The sequence below is a fragment of the Gymnoscopelus braueri genome (assembly GCF_963280865.1).
Source record: "Gymnoscopelus braueri genome assembly, chromosome: 9".
Taxonomy (NCBI): domain Eukaryota; kingdom Metazoa; phylum Chordata; class Actinopteri; order Myctophiformes; family Myctophidae; genus Gymnoscopelus; species Gymnoscopelus braueri.
Genome location: NC_137610.1, coordinates 56166660 through 56192523, shown reverse-complemented (window position 1 = coordinate 56192523; position 25864 = coordinate 56166660). Strand labels below are relative to the sequence as shown.

General features: G+C 44.5%; 1 protein-coding gene across 1 annotated transcript in view; it reads right to left on the bottom strand.

Annotated features, from left to right (window-relative positions):
* LOC308092553 (DENN domain-containing protein 2A) overlaps positions 1-25864 on the bottom strand; it is a 90033-nt gene that overhangs the window by 22554 nt on the left and 41615 nt on the right. The window contains 10 exon segments of the mRNA XM_080438510.1: positions 791-860; positions 2421-2530; positions 5877-6064; positions 6270-6320; positions 7874-7967; positions 9979-10182; positions 10949-11061; positions 18985-19112; positions 24200-24466; positions 24468-25313. Coding sequence (XP_080294636.1) covers positions 791-860; positions 2421-2530; positions 5877-6064; positions 6270-6320; positions 7874-7967; positions 9979-10182; positions 10949-11061; positions 18985-19112; positions 24200-24466; positions 24468-25313 — 2071 coding nt within the window.

Sequence of the window (25864 nt, the reverse complement as noted above, 5' to 3'; positions counted from 1 at the left end):
CACACACACACACACACACACACACACACACACACACACACACACACACACACACACACACACACACACACACACACACACACACACACACACACAACCACTAGGGCAGCACAGCTAAACTAATCATTTGTTTCACACAGGCACTTTAAAGGAGCACTTCACCCATTTTCAAACTATCTTCATATAAGTTTCATCATTTCAGAGGCAAAGCCACTCTCTGGACTTGTTTGAAGATGGGCATGGGGGGGGGGGGGAGGTCAGGGGGAGTTAAGAATTCAGAATCTCAACAAAAGACACTGGTGTCTAAAAGTGGTATTGACAAGAGAAAAAGCCGAGGAGAAAATGGTGAAATCAGCTGCAGCAGTGCGGGTGTGGTCGGGGCGCCAACGCCCCTTTGGCCTAGTAGTTAGGGCTCATCATTGTTTGAGGGGCAGAAGGCCAGCCTGAGGAGGCACAGCGGCACATGGCCTTCATCAAACAATTCCTGCCCTGGTCCTCACAAACGTTCCTTATTACCAATGATATGAAGATACGGTGGAAATGCTCCTTTAAAGTGCAGATAAAGAATCTGAATCGATTTATTTGGCAAGTAAAATAAAACATAAAAGTAAAGTGATGTTTGTTAGCGTTTGACATCTTAACAGCTTAGATACACCGCACAAAGGAAAAAACATAAAAGTGATTGAATAGGTTTGCAAACCCCAATGTCTCATAATAATATATGAATCATCAGAGAGGGAACGTCCAGTTTTATTTGGACACGACGGCGGCGGACATTTTGACAGCCTACCAGTAAACGTCGGCAGTAGCCAAACCTCCTGCTTCCATCCTCGCCCGTCAGCACAAAGGAGAACGTCTCGCTGGGAAAGAAAGGAGACGGTTCAGACAGATTGGAAAGTGTCGTGAGTCATAAAACAAAAAAACTGCTGCATGCGGGAAACAGAGAACTCAATTCTGGAGTGAATGTGGCCTGCAGAGCCCGTAGATCTGCTATTCCTGCTACTTTGCGTGACAGCGCTGTGCGACAAAGTACAAAATAGGGCTTTTGTTAATTAGACTAATTGATTTAGTCAATTAGAAAAAATATATTGGAATTTTTTTTAAAGATTTGTTTGGGTCTTTTTATGCCTTTATTTAGAGAGGGATCGGAATAATAATCGCTAAGAAAATAAAGGCTAGTCGCAGCACTACTTGGTGTCGTTGAAAAGCAACCATGAGCACATGCTTGAAAAGGACACGCCCCCCCCAGGGCAGGATTAGTGCGCACGTCATTCACACAAAGGCCTTCAGTTCTACCTGACAGGTGCTCATTGACCAGTGTCGGCCCTGTGACGACCGGGGGGGGGGTGTCAGGCGCTTCAGTGGTCTGGTCTGCAGGTGTGTGTGTGTGTGTGCGTGTGTGTGCGTGTGCATGTGTGTGTGTGTGTGTGTGCGTGTGTGTGTGTGTGCGTGTGTGTGTGTGTGTGCGTGTGCATGTGTGTGTGTGTGTATGTGTGTGTGTGTGGACTAGCTTTGGCGTTGTGCTAACAGCATTCCGCTGGTCGCTCACCCTTCAAACATTTACCACAAGCTAATTATTACCTGTCACCTCTCAAGATACACATCGTCCTTTCCCGGAACAATGCTCTCCTTTGAGAGGCTTGAATGAGCCGTATCTGGTAGCCAAAGCCAATTTCAAACAAACCTACAAAAAACGGGGTTGATTTTGGTGGAGTAAACCAGGTGTAGGGCTACGAGAGGACACTGGAATCCCTCCCTGTAATAATCATTCGTCATTGTCGGTGTCATATAGGGTAAAGGCAGTGCAGCCGTTTTAATGAGCGAGGAGGTCATTCGCAAGCTCTTACTGTATAAACAGGCTGTTTGTAGGGTAGTTATTAGGATGTCTAGCAGGTGAGCTAACCAACGGATGTCAACTCTCTAGCCCACCATCCTTTCTCATAGGAAATTCCTGTTTTCCTGCCCTCTTTACTACCGTTTTAATGTTCCTGAGCCCATCCCAACCCAGGCTCCAGTCAATTTGGGGGAAGCGGTGGCCGGTTAGAGGAGCGCACTTGTTACCGGAATGTTCCCGGTTCGATTCCCCGGACTGGCAAGACAAATCTGGGAGGGGAAGTGAATGGCCACCACTTACCCCTCACCCCCAACACCGCTCAAGTGCCCTTTAGCAAGTTAGGGGGCAGTTCGGAGTCAAATGTCTTGCTCGGGGATACCTCGACACATAGGGCCAGAGTTGTGAGCTTGTAGATCTGCTATTTTAGATGTATTTTTCTTTGTCATTTTTTATGGACTGCATGGGTTAGGGTTAGGGTTAGGGTGTGACTGTACCTGGGTTAGGGTTAGGGTTAGGGTTAGGGTTAGGGTTAGGGTGTGACTGTACCTGGGTTAGGGTTAGGGTTAGGGTTAGGGTGTGACTGTACCTGGGGAAGTTGTCGACAGGCGCCCAGTCTTTGGCGTCGGGGAAGCAGAACTGAGGAATCACCTTCAGCTGGTCCTCCGTTTCCCGCATGAACTTAAAGCTTCTCTCCAGCTAGGTGAGGAATCAGAGAACATGAACTTAAAGCTTCTCTCCAGCTAGGTGAGGGATCAGAGAACATGAACTTAAAGCTTCTCTCCAGCTAGGTGAGGAATCAGAGAACATGAACTTAAAGCTTCTCTCCAGCTAGGTGAGGAACCAGAGAACATGAACTTAAAGCTTCTCTCCAGCTAGGTGAGGAATCAGAGAACATGAACTTAAAGCTTCTCTCCAGCTAGGTGAGGAATCAGAGAACATGAACTTAAAGCTTCTCTCCAGCTAGGTGAGGAATCAGAGAACATGAACTTAAAGCTTCTCTCCAGCTAGGTGAGGGATCAGAGAACATGAACTTAAAGCTTCTCTCCAGCTAGGTGAGGAATCAGAGAACATGAACTTAAAGCTTCTCTCCAGCTAGGTGAGGGATCAGAGAACATGAACTTAAAGCTTCTCTCCAGCTAGGTGAGGAACCAGAGAACATGAACTTAAAGCTTCTCTCCAGCTAGGTGAGGAATCAGAGAACATGAACTTAAAGCTTCTCTCCAGCTAGGTGAGGAACCAGAGAACATGAACTTAAAGCTTCTCTCCAGCTAGGTGAGGGATCAGAGAACATGAACTTAAAGCTTCTCTCCAGCTAGGTGAGGAATCAGAGAACATGAACTTAAAGCTTCTCTCCAGCTAGGTGAGGGATCAGAGAACATGAACTTAAAGCTTCTCTCCAGCTAGGTGAGGAACCAGAGAACATGAACTTAAAGCTTCTCTCCAGCTAGGTGAGGAATCAGAGAACATGAACTTAAAGCTTCTCTCCAGCTAGGTGAGGAACCAGAGAACATGAACTTAAAGCTTCTCTCCAGCTAGGTGAGGGATCAGAGAACATGAACTTAAAGCTTCTCTCCAGCTAGGTGAGGAATCAGAGAACATGAACTTAAAGCTTCTCTCCAGCTAGGTGAGGAACCAGAGAACATGAACTTAAAGCTTCTCTCCAGCTAGGTGAGGGATCAGAGAACATGAACTTAAAGCTTCTCTCCAGCTAGGTGAGGAATCAGAGAACATGAACTTAAAGCTTCTCTCCAGCTAGGTGAGGGATCAGAGAACATGAACTTAAAGCTTCTCTCCAGCTAGGTGAGGGATCAGAGAACATGAACTTAAAGCTTCTCTCCAGCTAGGTGAGGGATCAGAGAACATTAGATTTAGTTGATTCACTTTATCCTAATGATGTGTTAAAGCAGCAGCACAACAGGAGGTGTTTACAGCATAGACCATAGACCGTTTCCCACGATCACAGCGTATAAATAGATAGAACGGACACCTCAGAAATCTGCCGGCAGGAATCTCATTATACAAATGTGTATTAGTGTGTCTGGATAGGAAATAGACACACACACACACACACACACACACACACACACACACACACACACACACACACACACACACACACACACACACACACACACACACACACACACACACACACACACACACACACACACACACACACACACTTCAAATACACCCGAATACATGCTTCATACGGCACAATCTATTTTAAATAACATGAACAATATCTGACTGTGTAAGAAAGAGAGGTTGTGTCAGCAATGGGTTTCCTCAGTAGAGCGCTAGACCCACAATCCAGTAAACATATTAAAAAAAAGGAATTGAAAAAAATCCCAAAAGGTACTGTAGCACATCATCCCAAATGTCTAATTTGCTCATCAGAGCAAAGGCTCTTAGACTGAACGCGTAAGTGATTGAGCTCCTTGTGAAAGTACATGTATATGTACACTATATGAACAGTACATGTTCAGTATATGCATATGTACAGTACATGTTCAGTATATGCATATGTACAGTACATGTTCAGTATATGCATGTGTACAGTACATGTTCAGTATATGCATATGTACAGTACATGTTCAGTATATGCATATGTACAGTACATGTTCAGTATATGCATATGTACAGTACATGTTCAGTATATGCATATGTACAGTACATGTTCAGTATATGCATATGTACAGTACATGTTCAGTATATGCATGTGTACAGTACATGTTCAGTATATGCATATGTACAGTACATGTTCAGTATATGCATGTGTTCAGTACATGTTCAGTATATGCATATGTACAGTACATGTTCAGTATATGCATATGTTCAGTAGGCCTACAGGATTTTCAGGTCGCGTTCGCGTCCTGAAAATCTGCACAAAGCTTGGCCAATCAAATCCGTCCATGGTCTTTGTGTCTGTGTGAGTGAGTATAGTTTATTGCTGTACTGATGAAGTTTTCGTATAGTATTGATCGTATAGTTTCAAATACTATTATAGGACTTAAGTACAGAGCTAAGCGCACTCAACTGACAGTAGTTTAAGGAATGATGGGTGCAGACTCACAGTCTTAAGAAGCACTCACAACATAACTTATTTGCGTTTTTTTTTTTTTTTTTTTTTTTTAAAGCGGTGGAAAATGCTGATGCAGGCCTGAAGGAGCCCAAACGGCGTCCACTTGTCAGACTGCTGACAAGAGTTTATTCTGTGAGTGTGGACTGTTTCTTAAGATTTCTTATTTAGATTATTACTGTACGTATGTTGTTGTATGGTCTCTAGCTGTATGTATTGTTCGCTGTTGTGCTCTTTTGAACACTTTGCTATTGTAACAGCCTGAATAGACCCCTATAGACCAGATCAGAATGTTTGAATGTTTGTAAACAATGGGTATTTCCGGGTAGAAAGTCTATGGAAGTTTTCACAATATAAAATATTGTGGAAAATAAAGTGTCCTGAACATTGACTAGTTTGTCAACCAGTGGATATTTAGAACAAAAAATGTATTTCTAATACTCAACAACAATATCATATTCTTCAAGAAATGAGTTCAAACCATTAAGACCTGGAAAGCATCTGTGTCACTTTTTTCTTTGCGCTAAAAAGCATTATTTTACACTTTGGCTATTCAAATATAGCAGATATACATAGCAGATATACAAGCTCATAGCGCAGCACCGAGCGCACTATGAGCTTGTAGATCTGCTATTTTTGAAAAATCTTAAAAATGTGTGCAAATCTATATTATATATATTATTTTAAAGCGAACATTTTTTACTCAAATCTTTGCTTCTGGGGGTCCCTATCATTGTGGGGGTCCTTGACATGAAACATACGTTTTTCAGAAAACTGTTGGGATTTAGAAGACATTTGCAGAATCGGCTTCAGGTCTTAATGGGTTAATGAATAATACTTCTCCAATGCGACGCTGCCTGTTTTATCTACCCAGAAAGACGTTGGTTATTGGCTGTGGTGATGTCATGACGACTCTAATCAAACTTGAGGTGTTACAGTACGCTGTCCTCCAGTACGTACTTTGAGAGGGAACTGCTGTGTGACCTCAGGGAGGTATGGAACCCCAGCCTTGGTCTTGTGCAGCGCCACCACGATGAAGTACTCAAACAGCTTCCTCTCCTGCAGCTCCATGAGGTCCCGCTCCAGAGTACGGTACCGACTCTGGAGACGCAGCATGGACTGCACCGACACCAGACGCTGGCTGTGGGCTGAGAGACACACACACACACACACACACACACACACACACACACACACACACACACACACACACACACACACACACACACACACACACACACACACACACTGGCTCAGTCTGAGTACAATGAACAAAGCAAACCACAGAATGGTTGTTTCCCTCCTCCACTCTCATTCAACTAATGCAAATGTGTGTTTTGGGTTGTTTCTCACCTTGTAGTTTCTCCTCCGTGTCGCTCTCTGATTCGCTGTTCTCATCTGTCACTACATCAAACACACAAAGCACAGTAGAGACCGCAAAATGAGTAACTAAGTATATTTACTCAAAATATCGTCAAAATGTCCAAAACTGTTACTTTTCGGGATTCAAATTCAAGAACAACAAAAGTAGCAGATCCACAAGCTCGAAACACGGCGCGAAGCGACGCGTTTTGAGCTTGTAGATCTGCTACTGTTGATGTTTTTGGGTGACACTGTAGTTTCATCAAGTAGGGCATTAATTTACGAAAAAACACAAAAAGGTCAAATATGGAGATAAGAGGTTTCTGCCCAATGGCAACGATATCAAATCTACAAGCTCACAACGCGTCACGATTTGACACGTGGTTAGCTTGCAGATTCGATATTTTCAAAAATATTTAGACTTTTTTTTTTACATTTGAAAAATGGGATATTATGCACAATGAGTACTTTAACTTTAGGTACTTAAGTATTATTTTGATGTCAATACTTTTGTACTTTTACAGGACTTCTACCTGCAACAGAACACCAAACTTTGCTTACTTCTTCCACCACTGCAAATGAGGACAACAGCAATATTTGCTCTCAATTGTCTTCATTCCTCCCACATTTTGTTTGGTATGAGTGTCTATAGAAACCATCCCAGTTCTCTGAGAAAAAATGGGTCAGCCGCTCGCAAGTGACCCAAACGTGTAAACGTACTCCTAAAGATAAGTGAACACACATGTTGGGCTATTGTTCCTTCATGAGGAGAGACACGTGTATGAGGCCAACCATGTTGTGGGATTGTGCTACATTTCCCTCTTTTAAATTCAATGTGAAAAGATGGTTGCTTGAAAACCAAAGCTGCAACCATTTGTGATCATATTTTAGGTTTATTTTTAGGCTATGTAATGTTATGTAAATGTATTCCACCGTTTGTCTGTTTTCTGATGTTATGTTTTTCTGATTTTGTTTTGTGTGAGGACTGCGGATGAAAATTAGCATCTTTGCTAAATCCGGTGTATTTACGTTCATGTGACGTTCATTAATATGCTCTGTCCTGTCTAAATAAACAAATACAGTAAATAAAGTAAAAGTCTCACTGTGCTGCAGTGAACTTACACACTTTTAACCTGCTGTCGATTGTTTGACCATTATAGGCTAAAATGTTCAAAAAGCTTTCAAAGATGTTCAACATTTTAACAATGCTTGAAAAAAAATAAAAAAAAGATTGAAATAGGGTTTAAGTGGTTGATATCAATCATACAGTGTGTGATGCAAATCCTGTATAATGCATGCTATCAATTCCTATAATAAAGTTTACCCTGCCTCCACTACACCCCTAGTGGCTGGAGAGAGGTGATACACAAGTAGTGAGGAATGTAGGAAAGAAAAACATGTGTGCGTGCGCGTGGTGTGTGTGTGTGTGTGTGTGTGTGTGTGTGTGTGTGTGTGTGTGTGTGTGTGTGTGTGTGTGTGTGTGTGTGTGTGTGTGTGTGTGTGTGTGTGTGTGTGTGTGTGTGTGTGTGTGTGTGTGTGTTTGCGTCCATGCGTGCATGTCATGAGTCCTACATTCAGGAGGTGTGAACCCTCACCTCTCCCTGAGCTGGACTCGGTGGACTGAGACACCCTCTTCATTCGCTTCTTTCCTCTCCGAGCCTCAAAGATGCCGTTGATCTTCAGCACCATCTGATCCCAACCAAGAACATATAAGAACATAAAAACTAAATACCGGTAATACAGAAAAAACATAGAATACCAGAGAATGTTTGAACCAAACACAGAAACAAACAAATCACCACAATGTGGTAGATCCATGACTCCTCAACTGTTTATGCCTGATTTATACTTGGTTGTGTCCAGAAATACCAGATGTACAAGCTCACAACGTGTCGCATTTGAGCTTGTAGCCTACATCTGGTATTTTTGGCACAACTAGCCTGGGATCAGAACTCCATTTTCGGTTATTTTCCGATCCGGTCTAGAGCGGATATAACCCACGGCGGAACCCAAGAGCGCTGTGCACCTCCAAAATGATTCCCCTAGTTTAAAACGGGTTTAGTTTGGTATAATCCAGGGGGTCTTCAACGTTTTCAGCCCAAGGACCCCCTAGCTGAGAGAGAGATGAAGCAGGGACCCCCTCTATATTGTATACAATTGTGTTTTAGATTCAACTTTTTTTGTTGACGTTTACTGTTCTTTTTTCCCTCTACACTTGTAGATCTGCTATTTTTGGCTAAAGTTCTCCTCAGAAAAGGGATGCTAGGGTTCAAGTGGTTAAGTTAAGGTAAAAAAAAAAAAATCATATCACACAAAGATTTGGCGGACCCCCTGTAGAAACTCTGAGGACCCCCTAGGGGTCCCTGACCCCCTGTTGAAGACCCCTGGTATAATCAATTTGTTTCTTTTGGTATAATAATGGTTTGGTGTATCCATCCTGTATTCTAACTCGTAGCATGACCAGTGAGACTAAACTAATTGATTCACATTATGTGGGGGAACAAAAACAATGCCACGCCAACCAGGACCCAGTTTTATTTTCCCTTTTATTCTAAACCGGATTCACACAGTTTTAGACTGAACACCAGGTCTTTAGACTGAACACCAGGTCTTTAGACTGAACACCAGGTTTTTAGACTGAACACCAGGTTTTTAGACTGAACACCAGGTCTTTAGACTGAACACCAGGTCTTTAGACTGAACACCAGGTCTTTAGACTGAACACCAGGTCTTTAGACTGAACACCAGGTTTTTAGACTGAACACCAGGTCTTTAGACTGAACACCAGGTCTTTAGACTGAACACCTGGTCTTTAGACTGAACACCAGGTCTTTAGACTGAACACCAGATCTTTAGACTGAACACCAGGTCTTTCCTCCGCGGTGGAGAGCCTGGTGCAACACTGCACTTGAACCCATTAAGACCAGGAACGCATACTGTGTCATCTTAGATTTTCTTTTAGCTATAACCATTATTTTATACTTTGGGCTATTCAAAAATAGCAGATCTACAAGCTTGTAGAGCGGCACCGAGTGCCGCGCTATGAGCTTGTAGATCAGCTATTTTGAACATTTTGTGCAAATCTTTGGATACATATATTTTTTTGACTTCTGGAGACCCCCCGGAACTACATATTTTACAAATGTTCAATTTAAATATATATATATATTCAAAGATTTACACACATTTTCAAGATTAAAAAAAATAAATAGCAGATATACACCGAGTGCCGCACTATGAGCTTGTAGATCTGCTATTTTTTGAACAGCCAAAGAAATGTTAAAATGAAACAGATCTAAACGGGTTATAACTGCTCCCTGTGTTGGAAGGCGGTTTGCAGCCTGCGTTGCAGCATGTCACACACCGACACCGTACGCTCTGTACTCTCTGTATCCTGTGTCTGTGCACGGTGCACTCTGTACTGTCCAAAACAAGCAGCAGAAATGACCCTAAAATCCCCCCCAAAAAAGGATCTTTAAGATCACGTCGGCGTAGCCCCGGGGAGGCGTTCATCCCAGGCACACTTCACACAGGAAATATCTGTGAAAAGATTTTCCCCTTGTCTGGCGCTTAAGTGGATCGCTCCAGAAAACCTCCCCGAGCAGTGGACTGAACCATAAATCACAGAAAGGGGTGTGTGTGTGTACTGTGTATGTGTGTGTGTGTGTGTGTGTTTTATGAGTGGGTTTATGAGTTTCACCTTGGGGATTTTCCTCCGCCTGCGATTGTAGGGGTCTCCGGAGAGGCAGGGAGTGTCGTCGGGGCTACTGGGCGTGGAGGGGGGGCTGACGCGGGACGGCGAGGAGACGCCGGCGGCGTCGCGGCCCGTCTTGCGGAGTTCGAGGAGCTTGAAGCTGCGTCGCTCTGAGTTCTGCCTGAAGAAGCCTGGCTTGGAGCACGGCTGCTGGAGACCCACAGAGCAGGAGAACATTTATGTTTTTAGAGCATTGGTCCTCAAAGTGGGGTCCAGGGACCCCCAGGGGTCCTTGAGGGAGTTCCAGGGGGTCCCCAGCTAAATGATGGATACCGGTAATAGGAACCAAATGGACCCTTATGGGTCTGTAACTCTGAGAGTGTACAAATGGAACCAAATGGACCCTACGGGGTCCATTTGGTTCCATTTGTACACTCTCAGAGTTACATTTATATTGATTTTACGATATAATTTGGGGTCCCAGAGATAGAAATACCATTAAATGGAGGTCCGTAATCTATAATGCTTGTCAAGCTGGGGGTCCTTGAAATTAAAATGGTTGAGAATCACTGCTAGAGGAGCCGTACAAATCTTCTCTTATGGGGGGTCCCTGGCATATCTTTTCAAATGTGGGTCCGTGGGCTAAAAGGTGTCAATTTGGGGGTCCTTGATATGAAAAAGTTTGAGAAGCACTGATTTCGAGTAGCCGGTTTTACCTCTTTTTTTTCTCCCAGTGGGAGAAAAAGTGGGGTCCGGGGACCCCCAAGGGTCTTTGAGGGGGTTCCAGGCGGTCCCCAGCTAAATGACCAAACGGACCCTTACACATCCGTAACTCTGAGAGTGTACCAATGGAACCAAATGGCCTCAGAGTTATAGGGTCCGTGTGGACATAATGCAGAGCAGACTGGGGGGTCCTCGTAATGAAAAAGTGTGACGAACCAATGTGTTCAATTGTTCATAACGATGTGACTCTTACCTTAGTGGGCGTGTCAGAGGCAGGGGAGGACGGGGCCGGTGAAACACATTTACTGCCTAGACAGCTTCTCTCCAACTCTATGTCTTCATACGGGTTCTCCTTGGATGGAGGGTCTGTAAGACACACACACACACACACACACACACACACACACAGTCACACAGTCAGTCACACACACACACACACACACACACACACACACACACACACACACACACACACACACACACACACACACACACACACACACACACACACACACACACACACACACACACACACACGAGGTGAACAAAGACGTCAACAGCATCAGCATCACACAAATATTACATCGCCACAATGCTGGCTGTTCGCTTTAAATATATATATATTCCAAGATTTACACACATTTTCAAGAATAAAACAAAAAATCACACCCTGTGTGAAGTGGGCGGTGTCTTGCTAGCTAATCACAATACTGAATGGAGTCAACCAATCATGTACAAAAGATAAATACATTTATTGAAACACTCTTTATGATGGACGAAACCATAACTTGAAAAAAACAATTTTTTGTTTTTTTTCAAGTTATGGTTTCTTATATAGGGCTATGCACATGTGTCATGTGACACTGGCCAATCACAGTCCTGAATAGACAGTGATTGGCCAATCACAGCGCAGGATAATTGTACAAATTTCCTGGGCCCAGATCACAGCGCAGGAAAATGTACATTTTTCCAAATCTCACTTATAGGGGCGGTTTCACCGCCCAAAAATAGCAGATCTACAAGCTCATAGTGCGGCACTCGGTGCCGCGCTATGAGCTTGTATATCTGCTATTTTTGAATAGCCAAATAAATCTTTGGCATCGCACACATATTACATGGCCACAATGCTGGCTTGTGAAACAGGGGGATTAAGTATTCTTTCCAGTATCAGTCATGATTGTAATTTGCAGCATATTGTGTTGTTTTGTCCTGAGAGCATCACCACCAGATCCTCCAGATGTTCAGAGCAAAGCAAAGCCCCCGTATTTCACACTCAAAGACGCTGCAGCTACCGACCTGTTGTTGCCGGGCAGAAACCTAGTATCTCCATGTTTTTTTGTTGTTGTAAAATGAATGCCCTCCTTCATCACACAAGAGTGTCACACAAAAGTAGTGAAATTATTTTTTTCTTTTAAAGGAACTGTTTTGGACATAAGAGATTTCCAACCCACAGTGACGATACTGTAACTCTACACCTAGCAGTCCTCCCCCTGCAGATAAGAGTGACCAAGTCCTATTTTCCAAGGCCTTTGCCTCTCTCTCTGTCTCTATCTGTCTCTCTCTCCCCCTCTCTTTTCACCACATCAATCCATCCACCAGATGCGACCTGTAGGAGTAGGTACACAGCACAGCAGACAGGGACGTTCAGTTCATCTCTCTCTCTCTCTCTCTCTCTCTCTCTCTCTCTCTCTCTCTCTCTCTCTCTCTCTCTCTCTCTCTCTCTCTCTCTCTCTCTCTCTCTCTCTCTGGAAAAACAAGAAGTCAGTGGCGCTGCTTTTCCCATCGTCTGACTGCTGCAGCTGACAGGCTTAATCTCTGTGGCGTGTTTATGTGTGTGAGATATGGATGCATGTGTGTAGGTGTGTGCGTGTGTGTGTGTGTGTGTGTGTGTGTGTGTGTGTGTGTGTGTGTGTGTGTGTGCGTGTGTGTGTGTGTGTGTGTTACAAAAATGTAAAAGAAATGGCATTCCTAAATGTCCTGTCCTAAAATATTGATGTCCTCCCAAGTATAGTAATACAAACGTGTGCGTGTTCGTGTGCGTCTATGTGTGTGTGAAGTTTATACATTTGAAAACTTGAAATGGGACATTCTGCATAATGAGTGCTTTTACTTTTGGTACTTTAAGTACATTTTGATGCCAATACTTTTGTACTTTTACTCAATAAAATGTTGAATTCCGGACTTTTACTTGTAACAGTGTGTTTCTATATTGCAGTATTGATACTTTTTCCACCACGGAACGAAACACACGCTGACTGACTAACTGCTGCCGTGTTGAGTTGGGAGTGTTGATGAGAGCTGCCCTGCCCTGCGTGTGTGTGTGTGTGTGTGTGTGTGTGTGTGTGTGTGTGTGTGTGTGTGTGTGTGTGTGTGTGTGTGTGTGTGTGTGTGTGTGTGTGTGTGTGTGTGTGTGTGTGTGTGTATGCGTGTGTGTGTGTGTGTGTGTGTGTGTGTGTGTGTGTGTGTGTGTGTGTGTGTGTGTGTGTGTGTGTGTGTGTGTGTGTGTAGACTGAAGGCAAGGCCCGTGAGAAGGCACCTCGACACCCAGCTATTACCATCTCCACACCTCCCCGTCTCCATGTCTGTCTGTCTGTCTGTGCCTCGCTCCCATGGGCGCTGAGCTGCTCTTTCAACCCGGCACTATCTCAACTCTGCAAGGCCATGAGTTATGAGCTCACCATGCTGGATTTATTTATCATGACCACCGAACCACTTAAGCCCTAGTTTTATATACTTATGCCATATGACAGTGTCGCCGTAGAAAATAGCCGACCTACAAGTAGCTGTAGATCGGCTATATTTTCTAATCCCTATTTTGAAAGCCCAAAATAGGGACACTGCGGGGTCACACGTGGTTAAAAAGAACAATGAAGAGCCAGAACAAGCTACGACGAACATCACACAAAAGATCATTAATCATGAATGTCATTGTTGTGAGACAGCCAGCCCTACCACGGTGATGTGTATACATTACAATATGTTGTCTCTGTCGGGTGGAAACCTCATATGTCCAAAACTGTTACTTTTCAGGATTCAAATTCAAAAGTAGCAGATCTACAAGCTCGAAAAGCGTTGCTTTGCGCCGCGTTTCGAGCTTGTAAATCTGCTACTTTTGATGCTTTTGTGTGACGCTGCAGTGTGATCAAGCAGGGCGTTCATTTACGAAAACTCACAAATATATGGAGATAAGAGGTTTCTGCCCGACAGCAACAATATATTGTGTGTGTGTGTGTGTGTGTGTGTGTGTGTGTGTGTGTGGGGGGGGGGGGTAATGAGCATCTCTAACTGTACAATTGTCTTGGTTTTTGAAAACCACAGTGCAGTGACACGGAATCCTTTGGCTGAAATATGTGGGTGGTGAGTCTGGCGACTCCACCATCCATGTGCCCCAAGCCCCCAGAGTTGCTGAGAAACATTGAAGCTGCCACCCCAGTGGCCAAAGCTGGAACTGCAGGCGGGGAGAAATACATGCACGCGCAAAACATGCTGAGAGATATTTATATATATAGATATAAATATGTAAACATATTATACATAAACACATATGCATTTAGTTATACATAGGCATCTCGAGTGTATTTAATACATATCTCGCGTTCAATCCTTGACACACGGGCTGCCGTAGAACGCAAAAAGGACACTAGTGCGCATGCTCATAACTCTATGGGGATACAAAATCAAACCAATAATTCTACTTCCGGCAGGTTTCCGGGTGCTTCAAAACGCCACTGAGCACATTCATTGAAATGATAGCTGGGGGCGGGGCAATCCGCCCTCTAGTTATATTATACCTCTATGATGTGCCCTCTCTCTCTCTCTCTCTCTCTCTCTCTCTCTCTCTCTCTCTCTCTCTCTCTCTCTCTCTCTCTCTCTCTCTCTCTCTCTCTCTCTGCTACACTGTAAACCATCCATGTGCTCTCTCTCTCTCTCTCTCTGTCTCTCTCTCTCTCTCTCTCTCTCTCTCTCTCTCTCTCTCTCTCTCACTCACACACTCACTGGTGGAAAAGTAACTGAGTATTGTACTTAAAGGCATAGTTCACCCAAAGAAAATATTTGTTCCTATCGATTAGTCACCCCAGGGAGACTTGAACGGTAGGCAGCGGTTCCGGTATGGAGAGACAAAGGAGACTCTTTGTGTCTCCTACCGGAACCGCTGCCGGTCATCAAATTATTGTCTTAGGAATGAGACAAAAACTAATAAATATCCATGAATTCAAGTCTCCATGGGGTGACTAATCGTTAAAAAAAAAAGTCATTTTGGGGGTGAACTATCCCTTTAAGTACTGTACTTAAAGGGGTAGTTCACCCCCAAAATAATAATTTTTTCTATTGATTACTGACCATCTGGAGCCTTGAATTCATAGATATTTTTTTGTTTTTGTCACATTCCTAAGCCAATAATTTGATTATAATAAATGTGTCCCCATTGATTCCGGTAGGAGACACAAATGCATTTGTGTCTCCTACCGGAATCAATGGGGCTAAATTTATTATAATCAAATAATAAAGGAAGGAATGGGACAAAAACAAAAAAATATCCATGAATTCAAGGCTCCATGGGGTGAGTAATCAATAGAAAAAAAGTTATTTGGGGGGTGAACTACCCCTTTAAGTATAATTCAGACAATATCAGTCACCAGAACCAAGAAAGGGTGTTTTTAATGAGTCTAACTGGTTAAAATGGAGTTACAGTGGGTTTATATAGGAAGGGGGCGTGTCTGATAAAATGAATATCAAATATCTAAATACTGAATCAAACAACTTAAACAATGTGTGAAACACAAAAGCCTGAGTAGACGTTACAATGACCCCAGAGACATGTTAGAAAGTGAAATATCCCTTTAAGTAAAAGGTTTGAGCTCTTACAGTATGTTATGAAATGAGCCAGGCTTGGGGTGGGGTAGGTATAACAGTGCAGACAATAAGCCAGGAGCAGAGGTATCATTTTTAATAAGAGCGGAGCCGCAGTGTCCCTCTAAATTAAAAAAGGACCGGAGCCCAGCGTGACCGCACCGCGACCTCAGCCGGGAATTTATGATAAACACAATATGAGAAATAAAGTCAAAGCATGACAGGGCAGGCCGCCATTTTAACAACGAAGATGAGATCATGTTCCTTTTTGAAACACATAAATCAAATGATTTTTACAGCCTGCGACGTTGCCCCCCCCCCCCCCCCCAAAAAAAAGTACATCTATAATAAAATGATATGTTCAGCCATGTGAAAGAAAACAATAACTTTGTGTTATATCTTAGACTCTTTGTGTTTGCTAGTGAGTGATGGTGGTGGGTGGTCAAGCCCAAAGCAGAGGATAAATTGTTTGATGAATGTTTGATAAAACAAACATGAGCAGCGCTTGGCTTACGTTAGCCTGCTTTCAAAGTTAGGCCTGATTTTTAGTACTTAGTACAAGCTCACACCGTGTCGACGTTGTGAGTTTGTAGATCGGCTATTTTCGGTGCACGACAAGGCACGCAAAATAGGTATAAAACATAAAATCACTGTTTATGCTGGGGTCTTAGGGCTGGGGTCTTTGGGCTGGGGTCTTTGGGCTGGGGTCTTAGGGCTGGGGTCTTAGGGCTGGGGTCTTAGGGCTGGGGTCTTAGGGCTGGGGTCTTTGGGCTGGGGTCTTTGGGCTGGGGTCTTAGGGCTGGGGTCTTAGGGCTGGGGTCTTAGGGCTGGGGTCTTAGGGCTGGGGTCTTAGGGTCTTAGGGCCCAAGAAGCCTACAGTGTACAACTCAGCCTATTAAAGTATAGGCTGACTCATACACTGAGTCATTTCTTTTCTCTTTATTTTACCCCTTTTTGGTCCATTTGATTCCTCCCCACATACATGTCGGTGTTTTTTTTTTTCTTCCTACATTTTTATCCCACGATTTTGTAACCCATATTTTTCACCCAGTGCCAATTGCCTATGTAATCCTGGGCGCTACTCTCCCTCTGCCAGCCTAGGGAGAGCCCAAGCTGAAGCTCATGCTTCCTTCAATGCATGAGGAGCGAACAGGCCGCTTCTTATCACCTGACAGGGGGGAGTGTCCCCGGTAGGACGTAGCGTGTGGAAGGAGCACGTTATTCCAACCAGTTCCTTTCCCCTCCATCAAGCGCCCCGGCTGACCAGGGGGAGGCAGTATAGAGACCAGGATTACTGCATGTTTTTGTGAGGGTACCTACCCTAGGGGACACGGGGAGAACATGCAAACTCCACACAGAGTAGGCCCACATGTGGGTGTGTTAACTCCACACAGAGTAGGCCCACATGTGGGTGTGTTAACTCCACACAGAGTAGGCCCACATGTGGGTGTGTTAACTCCACACAGAGTAGGCCCACATGTGGGTGTGTTAACTCCACACAGAGTAGGCCCACATGTGGGTGTGTTAACTCCACACAGAGTAGGCCCACATGATGTGGGTGTGTTAACGGGTGCGTTGGGATATTGCGCTGGGGAGCGCACTCGCCTATTACTGTAGTTTGTATTGGCCAGTGCGCTCAGAGCTGTATTTCCGAACGCACCCAACGTGTCACTGCTGTTGTGTCCTACTGACACACTTGCCAATGAGGAGCCCCCGCCGGGAGGACGTAGAGCAGGGGTGGGCAACTAGCGGCCCGGGGGCCACATGCGGCCCCCACCTTCACTTAATGCGGCCCGCAGGTTAATATCAGAATACTGATATATTATTGATTCTAAACATGCAAACATGACCCGCTTTAATTACTTCAGTCTATATTAGTAGTTTAATGACTAGTATTACAATTATATTGTCTTTTTTATGTCCAATGTATTTGTATTTAAGTTCATAAAGTTAACATAAGTATAACTAAATGCATTTGAAATGAAATAAAAATGTGTTTTCAGGATTCCAATTCAAAAATAACAAAAAAAATATCAGGATTCCAATTCAAAAGTAGCAAAAATAGCAGATCTACAAGCTCAAAGCGCGTCGCAAAGCGATGCGCTTTGAGCTTGTAGATCTGCTATTTTTGCTACTTTTGTGTGACATAAAATGTCAGTATATGCAATGTGTCCCTCTGGAGTGAGTGAGGAAATATAGTGGCCCTCTCCATCCTCAAAGTTGCATCACCTCTAACGTAGAGCCTTCCTCCTACTCCTCCCGCTCTACACTCCCCACTGACAGGTGTCACCCCCAGCCAGTAGGAATACATGCAGTGACAAATATCACCCCCCCTCCCCCCCTCCCCACCGCCCGGCTTCCCTCTCCAGAATTGCCAATTGTGTTCGTACTGTATATAGACGCTTGACAAAGCCAGAAGCACCGCGGTAGATTCGAACTGAGTCATTTAACGTATGTTGCTATATCAGTGGTGCTCAGAATTTTTCATGTCAAGGACCCCCAAACTTATATGTATTTGGCCACGGACCCCCATCTCAAAATATTTTGTTCCAGGGTCCCCCCTGAAGCAAAGATTTGAGTTACAAATTTTCGCTTTAAAACAATATATATTCAAAGATTTGCACACATTTTCCCGATTTTTCAAAAATAGCAGATATACAAGCTCATAGCGCGGCACTCGGTGCCACGCTATGAGCTTGTATATCTGCTATTTTTGAATAGATTCCAGGTCTTAATGGTGTGAGGTAACACTTTACCTATTATGTCCTCGTATACGTTCTCCTCTGATAAAGTGTTTGGGTGTGAAGTAACACTTTACCTATTATGTCCTCGTATACGTTCTCCTCTGATAAAGTGGCTGGGTGTGAGGTAACACTTTACCTATTATGTCCTCGTATACGTTCTCCTCTGATAAAGTGGTTAGGTGTGAGGTAACAGTTTACCTATTATGTCCTCGTATACGTTCTCCTCTGATAAAGTGGTTAGGTGTGAGGTAACACTTTACCTATTATGTCCTCGTATACGTTCTCCTCTGATAAAGTGGTTGGGTGTGAGGTAACACTTTACCTATTATGTCCTCGTATACGTTCTCCTCTGATAAAGTGTTTGGGTGTGAGGTAACACTTTACCTATTATGTCCTCGTATACGTTCTCCTCTGATAAAGTGGTTGGGTGTGAGGTAACACTTTACCTATTATGTCCTCGTATACGTTCTCCTCTGATAAAGTGTTTGGGTGTGAGGTAACACTTTACCTATTATGTCCTCGTATACGTTCTCCTCTGATAAAGTGGTTGGGTGTGAGGTAACAGTTTACCTATTATGTCCTCGTATACGTTCTCCTCTGATAAAGTGGTTGGGTGTGAGGTAACACTTTACCTATTATGTCCTCGTATACGTTCTCCTCTGATAAAGTGGTTGGGTGTGAGGTAACAGTTTACCTATTATGTCCTCGTATACGTTCTCCTCTGATAAAGTGCGTGTGAGGCCCAGTCTGGACTGAGCGTACCAGTCCACCCTGCAGCTCTCTGTGGACGACTGGATCAGGTCCTCAAACTCATAGGACTTCCTGGTGGACAGACAAGACAGACAGAGGGACAAACACATGCAGTTAAAGACAGGGTGCCGTGATTTTCAATGATTTTGTCTCCCCCTAAAACATGATCATCAGGTATTATTATGGTTATACTAGGAGGAAGATTTTTTTCAAAAAAGTGTACAGAAAGTGTTAAAATTATGTTTTTATGTGGACACGCCTCCAGTTCATTAAGTATACCTGTTTCTCAACCAGTCCCTACGCCTCCTCCTACAAGACCACCCACCTGTCCTAGTCCCTCCTCCTCCTCATGCCCACACCTGTTGTGTTATGATAATGAGGGGGAGGGTATATTTCTACTGTGTCATTAAAGCGCACCACCTCTTTAAAACCTCTGAATGATCAAGGATGAAGGGGTGTAGTGTTGGAAGCAAGCTACTTACACCTGCAATCCATGTAGTTTTACTTCCTGTACCGAGTACCTATTGGAACCCTATAGTCTCCCACATAGGAGACCTTGTGCTTCCATATCCACGGAAGAGTAGGGAGACAACCTCCAACCACTGAAGATGAGCTAGTTAATACCGGTATATTGTATTAACTAACCCTAACCCTAACACAAATAAACATGATTTGAAAAATGCACATTTCAGATGCCGTGTTAAGTGGTGAGGTGGGTGGGCCTCGAATATTTAAGGTTGAGAAGGTTGAAAAACATTGCTTTATACCTTATGGAATGCCCTACCAACTGAAGTAAAAAACAAACTGATCTCAACATATTTAATGAAAAGGTTAAATACTGGTTGAAATCAAACCAAAACTGTGAACACTAATATTTTATGCACGTTTTAAAATGTTAACGTCACTGCTTTCATGACTGTAATGTGGGAATGTTATTGCTTTTGTACTTGTTTAGATTAGAGCGTCATGTGTTTATTGTAAATGGGTTATTTTTTTAACTAGGTAGATATTTGTATATGAAGGCCTAACCAGGGACTGGGGTTCCATATACAATGCAACGGTTTCATGTTTTTATAACTTGATACATAGTTTTTTGTATTGTCCTTGTCAAATAAACATATAAATAACAAATAATGAGGCTGGTAATGTGGCTGAGGACGTGTTACGGCTGTGTAATGGATACACATGGATGGAGATGGAGAATTCTCTGTTTGATGTGAGGACAAACTGTACTACGATGTCATCTGTTGTTGTTTTATGATGATAAATGTACCCGTGTACTGTCGCTTTTGTCAAGTTGCTACATGTTGGAATAAAATAGCTTTAACTACTTAAAGCGCCGGCGCTATGTAACTTTTCTTTTATGAAAGACGGGGTGCCGTGATTTTCAGTGATCCCCCCCCCCCCCCTAAAACATAATCATCAGGTATTATGGTTATACTAGGAGGAAGATTTTTTTCAAAAAAGTGTACAGAAATTGTTAAAATTATGTTTTATGTGGACACGCCTCCAGTTCATTAAGTATACCTGGTCCTCACCTTAGCACCTCCTCCACCACCTTAGCACCACCCACCTGTCCTAGTCCCTCCTCCTCCTCATGCCCACACCTGTTGTGTTATGATGATGAGGGGGAGGGTATATTTTTACTGTGTCATTAAAGTGCTGTTTCTCTATTGGCACGTTTGACCCTCAAGGTTTCAGCCTCCAGGAAAAAACTCAAAATAGTCAGAGAAGACATAAAACACCATAAAAACACCACCAGGGGGCTTAATGAAGTTCTATCAAACTCATAGACACATGAAACACAGAAAAAGTGCAGAACCATGGCACCACCTCTTTAATGAATGTAATTTTGTCTAATCTGTATGGTAGAGTATGTTAATACAATATAACTTATACAATTGGGGTGGTTGTATTTTTTCTCCCTGCTCTTCTATTGAGACATTTAGATCCCGTGTCTAGGTGAGACATGACCTCTGACACCATCCTGTTTCTGGTTTGACACACATTTTGAGATTTCAAGATTACATTTATCCCCTGAGCAAGCAGGCAGGCTTTATTAACTCAATGGTATAAAAGAAAATGCAGCACTTGCACAGGAGACCCGGTGTGTGTGTGTGTGTGTGTGTGTGTGTGTGTGTGTGTGTGTGTGTGTGCGCGTGCGTGCGTGCGAGTGAGTGAGTGAGTGAGTGAGTGAGTGTGTGCGTGCGTGCGTGCGTGCGTGCATGTGAGTGCGTGTGCGTGCATGTGAGTGCGTGCGTGCGTGCGTGTGTGCGTGTGAGTGCGTGCGTGCGTGCGTGCGTGCGTGCGTGCGTGCGTGCGTGCATGCATGTGCACACACACGTGCAACATATCACGTCCGAAGCACAGCATGGCTGCTGTATAGGACGGCTCATGGAGAGAGAGAACTTGGCTGAACAGCAGAGTGTGTAACAATCAGTAACAGCACAGCAGTGCTGAGCTGTGAGAGGCCTCTCTCTGCATACCGTATGGAATGTTCAGTGGTGGAAAGTAACTAAATACATTTACTTAAGTACTGTACTTAAGTACAATTTTTAGGTATTTGTACTTTACTTGAGTTTTTCCAATTTCCAATACTTCTACTTCTACTCCACTACATCTCGGTTCCAAATATTGTACTTTTTACTCCACTACATTTATTTGAAAACTTTAGTTACTTTGTAGATTTTGATTATCATTACTAAACATACATTAACCACTTCAGCCCTATATACATTTCGGCCATTTGAAAATAGACAATCTACAAGCTCACAACGCGTCGCGATGCGACGCGTTGTGAGCTTGTACATCTGCTATTTTCTTAAGATGTTTATACATTTGAAAACTTTAAATGGGACATTCGTCATAACGAGTACTTTTACTTTTGGTACTTTAAGTACATTTTGATACCAAAACTTTTGTACTTTCACTCAAGCACATTTTTAATTCCGGACTTTTTACTTGTAACGGAGTATATCTACATTGCAGTATTGATACTTTTACTTAAGTAAAATATCTGAGTACTTTTTTCCACCACTGGGAATGTTACATGTGCCAAGCCAAAGCTCCAGCTCTGAACGCTGACCACAGGAGAGAGAGAGAGTCTGAACAATGGAAGAGTCTCCACTTCTGCACAGTTCAACATTTTTCTGGGTTTCCCTGCAGTATTCTAGTTTGTTTGATTGAAAGCAGCTGAGACCCATCAACGACTTTCTTGCAGAATCCCAGCAAATTCCTGTACATTTATTGGGCTTGGCAAATCAGATTTTGACTTAACTTAACGTTTTGTTTTAGTTAGTGAGGTTGTCTTTTTTTGCTTTGTCAGTGTATTTCCTTTGTATTTGTTGGTGAATATTTGACTCATTGCTTTCAAAAGGGCCGTGTAATTGTCTTGATAAGCCTCTTAAGTCTAGTTCAGACCAAAGATTCACAACGAGATGAAACTCTTTTAAGCTACACAGTGGTGGTACTGTAGATACTCCATTTATTTTGCCAGTATTGGTATCAAAATATACTTAAAGTACCAAAAGTAAAAGTACTCATTATGCAGAATGTCCTGTTTCACAAGTTATCATTATGTCTAAAATGTATACAAAATCTTTTGAAAATAGCAGATCTACAAGCCCACAACGCATCGCAATACGACACGTTGTGAGCTTGTAGATCGGCTATTTCCAAATAGCCAAAGTGTATTATTATTATACTAATTAAAGCTCTGTTCCATTCAGTGTAGCACAGTGGTTCTCAAACTGTTTCACCACACTTTGAGACCCACTGGTGTAGCAGAGTGTTTCCAGTGAGCCAACATGCACAATATCAGCACCCTGACTCTGTTTGAGCAGAACGGAACAGAGCCTTCATTAGTATCATTAGCAAGACCTGTGAAGGAACTAAGGAAGATCCCCAATTTCTTTCCAATATGACTGCTGTGCATAGAGCCTATTAGGCATTAGAACGTTGCCGAGAAATCTCTCATTTTAGACACAACTCGACTCATCATTTGCCTGTTTTTTCCCCTCCCGGCACCTCCAGGGTTTTGCAACGCGCGGCCCAGTGGATGCGTGTTGCGTACATTCCTCAACTCCGACCAACTGAGATCACTCTTTGGGATATTTAGAAACAGGATGATGTCACCGGAGGCAGTGATTCACAGCAGATGTGGTCGATGCTATATCGTCTCTGTCCGGAGGAAACCTCATATGTCTTACTTTTCAGGATTCAAATTAAAAAAAAAAACATCAAAAGTAGCAGATCTACAAGCTTGTTTCGAGCTTGTAGATCTGTTACTTTTGATGTTTTTGTGTGACGCTGTAGTGTGATCAAGCAGGACGTTAATTTAGGATGTGGAGATAAGAGGTTTCTGCCCGACAGCAACGATATACTTTCCAATGTTAGGGTTGGGGGGGGGGCGGGGGGGGGGGGCGGGTGCATGACACATGCGTGCTCATTGTCAGCTAATTGCACTTGGAGCGGAACATCTGAGAAATGTCAATTTGCCTTTTGTGACGTCACAGCTTTGTGTGGTTTCATTTAGAGCCTGGCCTTGATTGGAATATTTATCTTACCCCCATAGATCACCTCCCTCACGAGGTTGTTTATCGAGCATTAGTAGGACACTGAGTATGCTGTGTGTACTAGCACTGATCACTTCCCAAAAAAACATGACCAAACCCCTTATAATGGCCCTCAAAACAAACAAATCATGACAGTCAGTGTCTTGCCTGTTTTTATACCATTTCTGTTACGGAAATAGCCGATCTGCAAGCTCACAACGCCTCACGCTGTGACGCTTTGTGAGCTTGTAGATCAGTGGCTCTCAAAGTGAGAGGGTAATTCCATGTGTACATTCTCTGAGATATGGGGGTCCAGGGGCCTAAAGCTGAGATATGGGGGTCCATGGGGCCTAAAGCTGAGATATGGGGGTCCAGGGGCCTAAAGCTGAGATATGGGGGTCCAGGGGCCTAAAGCTGAGATATGGGGGTCCAGGGGCCTAAAGCTGAGATATGGGGGTCCAGGGGCCTAAAGCTGAGATATGGGGGTCCAGGGGCCTAAAGCTGGGGCAAACTGGGGTCGTTGAAATTTAAAAAGTGTGAGAACCACTGTTGTAGATCAACTAAATGAGCTTGTAGATCTAACTAAACGTAACTCGGGGGCCGTACCTGTTGCTGCTGTCCCGCGGCCTGTCGGCCCAGGGCCTCCTGCAGACTCCTGGGGGCGGGCAGGTGGGTAAGGGAGGAGGGGGGATGGAGGGCAGAGGAGGCAGGTTCCTCTTGCCCTTCACCGAGCCCCCGGGCCCCCCCGAGGCCGGCGTGCTGGGCGGGGTGTGGTGCTGGAAGGTCCTCTGAGGCTTGGGCAAAGGGTTTATGGACGGAGCCGGAGCGCCGGGCTCCGTGTACACGTTGTCCGGGTCGCCCGCCGCGCCCTCCCCCCCCTTTCTCCTGCGCGTGAACGACCCCCCCCCCGCCGCCGGGCCGGGTCACGTCCAACGTCCCGAAGATGGGCTCGTTGCCCCGCCTCTCCGCCTCCTCCTGCTCCTCCTTGGAAGGCGGGCAGAAGAAGTTCCCGGGGAAGGCCAGCGACGGCTTGGCGGGGAGCTCCTTCATGGCCTGCTCCAGTTTCTTGATGTGAGTCGAGACGGACTTCTTGTCCTGGGGTGGCGGCGGCTCCGTGCCCTTCGGCCCTCGGGGCCCCCCAGCTTTCTCCACGCTCACCTCTCTGTCTCTGCCGCCGCCGCCGACACTCTGGCCTTCTGGGAACTTACCCCCCGCCTTTCCTACATTCTCCTTCCCCGAGTCCTGCCTGTCCCAGCTCACCAGCCTCTTGCTGTCCTCCAGGGTCTTAGCCGCCTCCTTTTTCCTGACGGTTTCCACCTCCTTCTGGCCGGTTTGTGAACACGGTCCCGTAGAAGAAGGAGTCAGGCCGGGCTCCCTCTTGCCTTCCCACTGTGAGATCTTATCGCGGATGCTGGCGGCGGGTTTGAGTCCCGCCGGACTCTTGTTGTTGCCGAACTTGCCGCCGCCGCACAGCCCGTTCTCCATCCCGGGGACGGGCCGGGCGTCGGCCGTGTTGGCCCTCTTGTGAGCCAGCATGTTGTCGGGGGGTCCCAGGCCGCCGCTGGGGGCCAGCGGGGGTGAGAGGGGGCGCTTGGGGGCACTTGGAGCGGCCGTGTTCTCTCGCCGGTCTCTGTCCCCGGGCTCCCTGCACGCCTCGAGCCGCTGGGGCGCCGCTGACGACGACGGAGCCTCCCCGACCTTTAAGCCACAGCACTGGAACCTGCAGGAGCAAAAACACAACAGAATAACGTTGGCTGTCGGGCAGAAGCCTCCTAACTCCTCCTAGCTTGAAACGCGACGCGAAGCGATGCGTTTTGAGCTTGTAGATCTGCTACTTTTGATGCTTTGGAATTTGAATCCTGAAAAGTAACAGTTTCCACCCGACAGAGACGATAAAAACATCAACACATGAACATCAACACACAGCACAGGCATAAGTAGAGACTAATGACTAATGTCATCATAGTCAAAAGAGTTCTACATTTTTACACACGTTTTCAACTTTTTTCTAAATATTTACGTCAGAAAATAGCTCAAATAGGAGCTCACAACGCGTCATGATGATGATACGCCTCATAGCTGCCAGAGGAGGATTTACTGTACTGGAAACGCGTTGCTGAGCAGTCTGTAAGATTTTAAGCCAATTGTTTGTTCTCTTGCCTAAACAAAAAGTTGTAAAAAATAGCTCTTTGAAGGCATTCAAACTAATCTTTTGCATTGTTTTGGTCTTCCTAGTCAATTGTTTTTACAAAAAAAGAAATCCCAAAATAG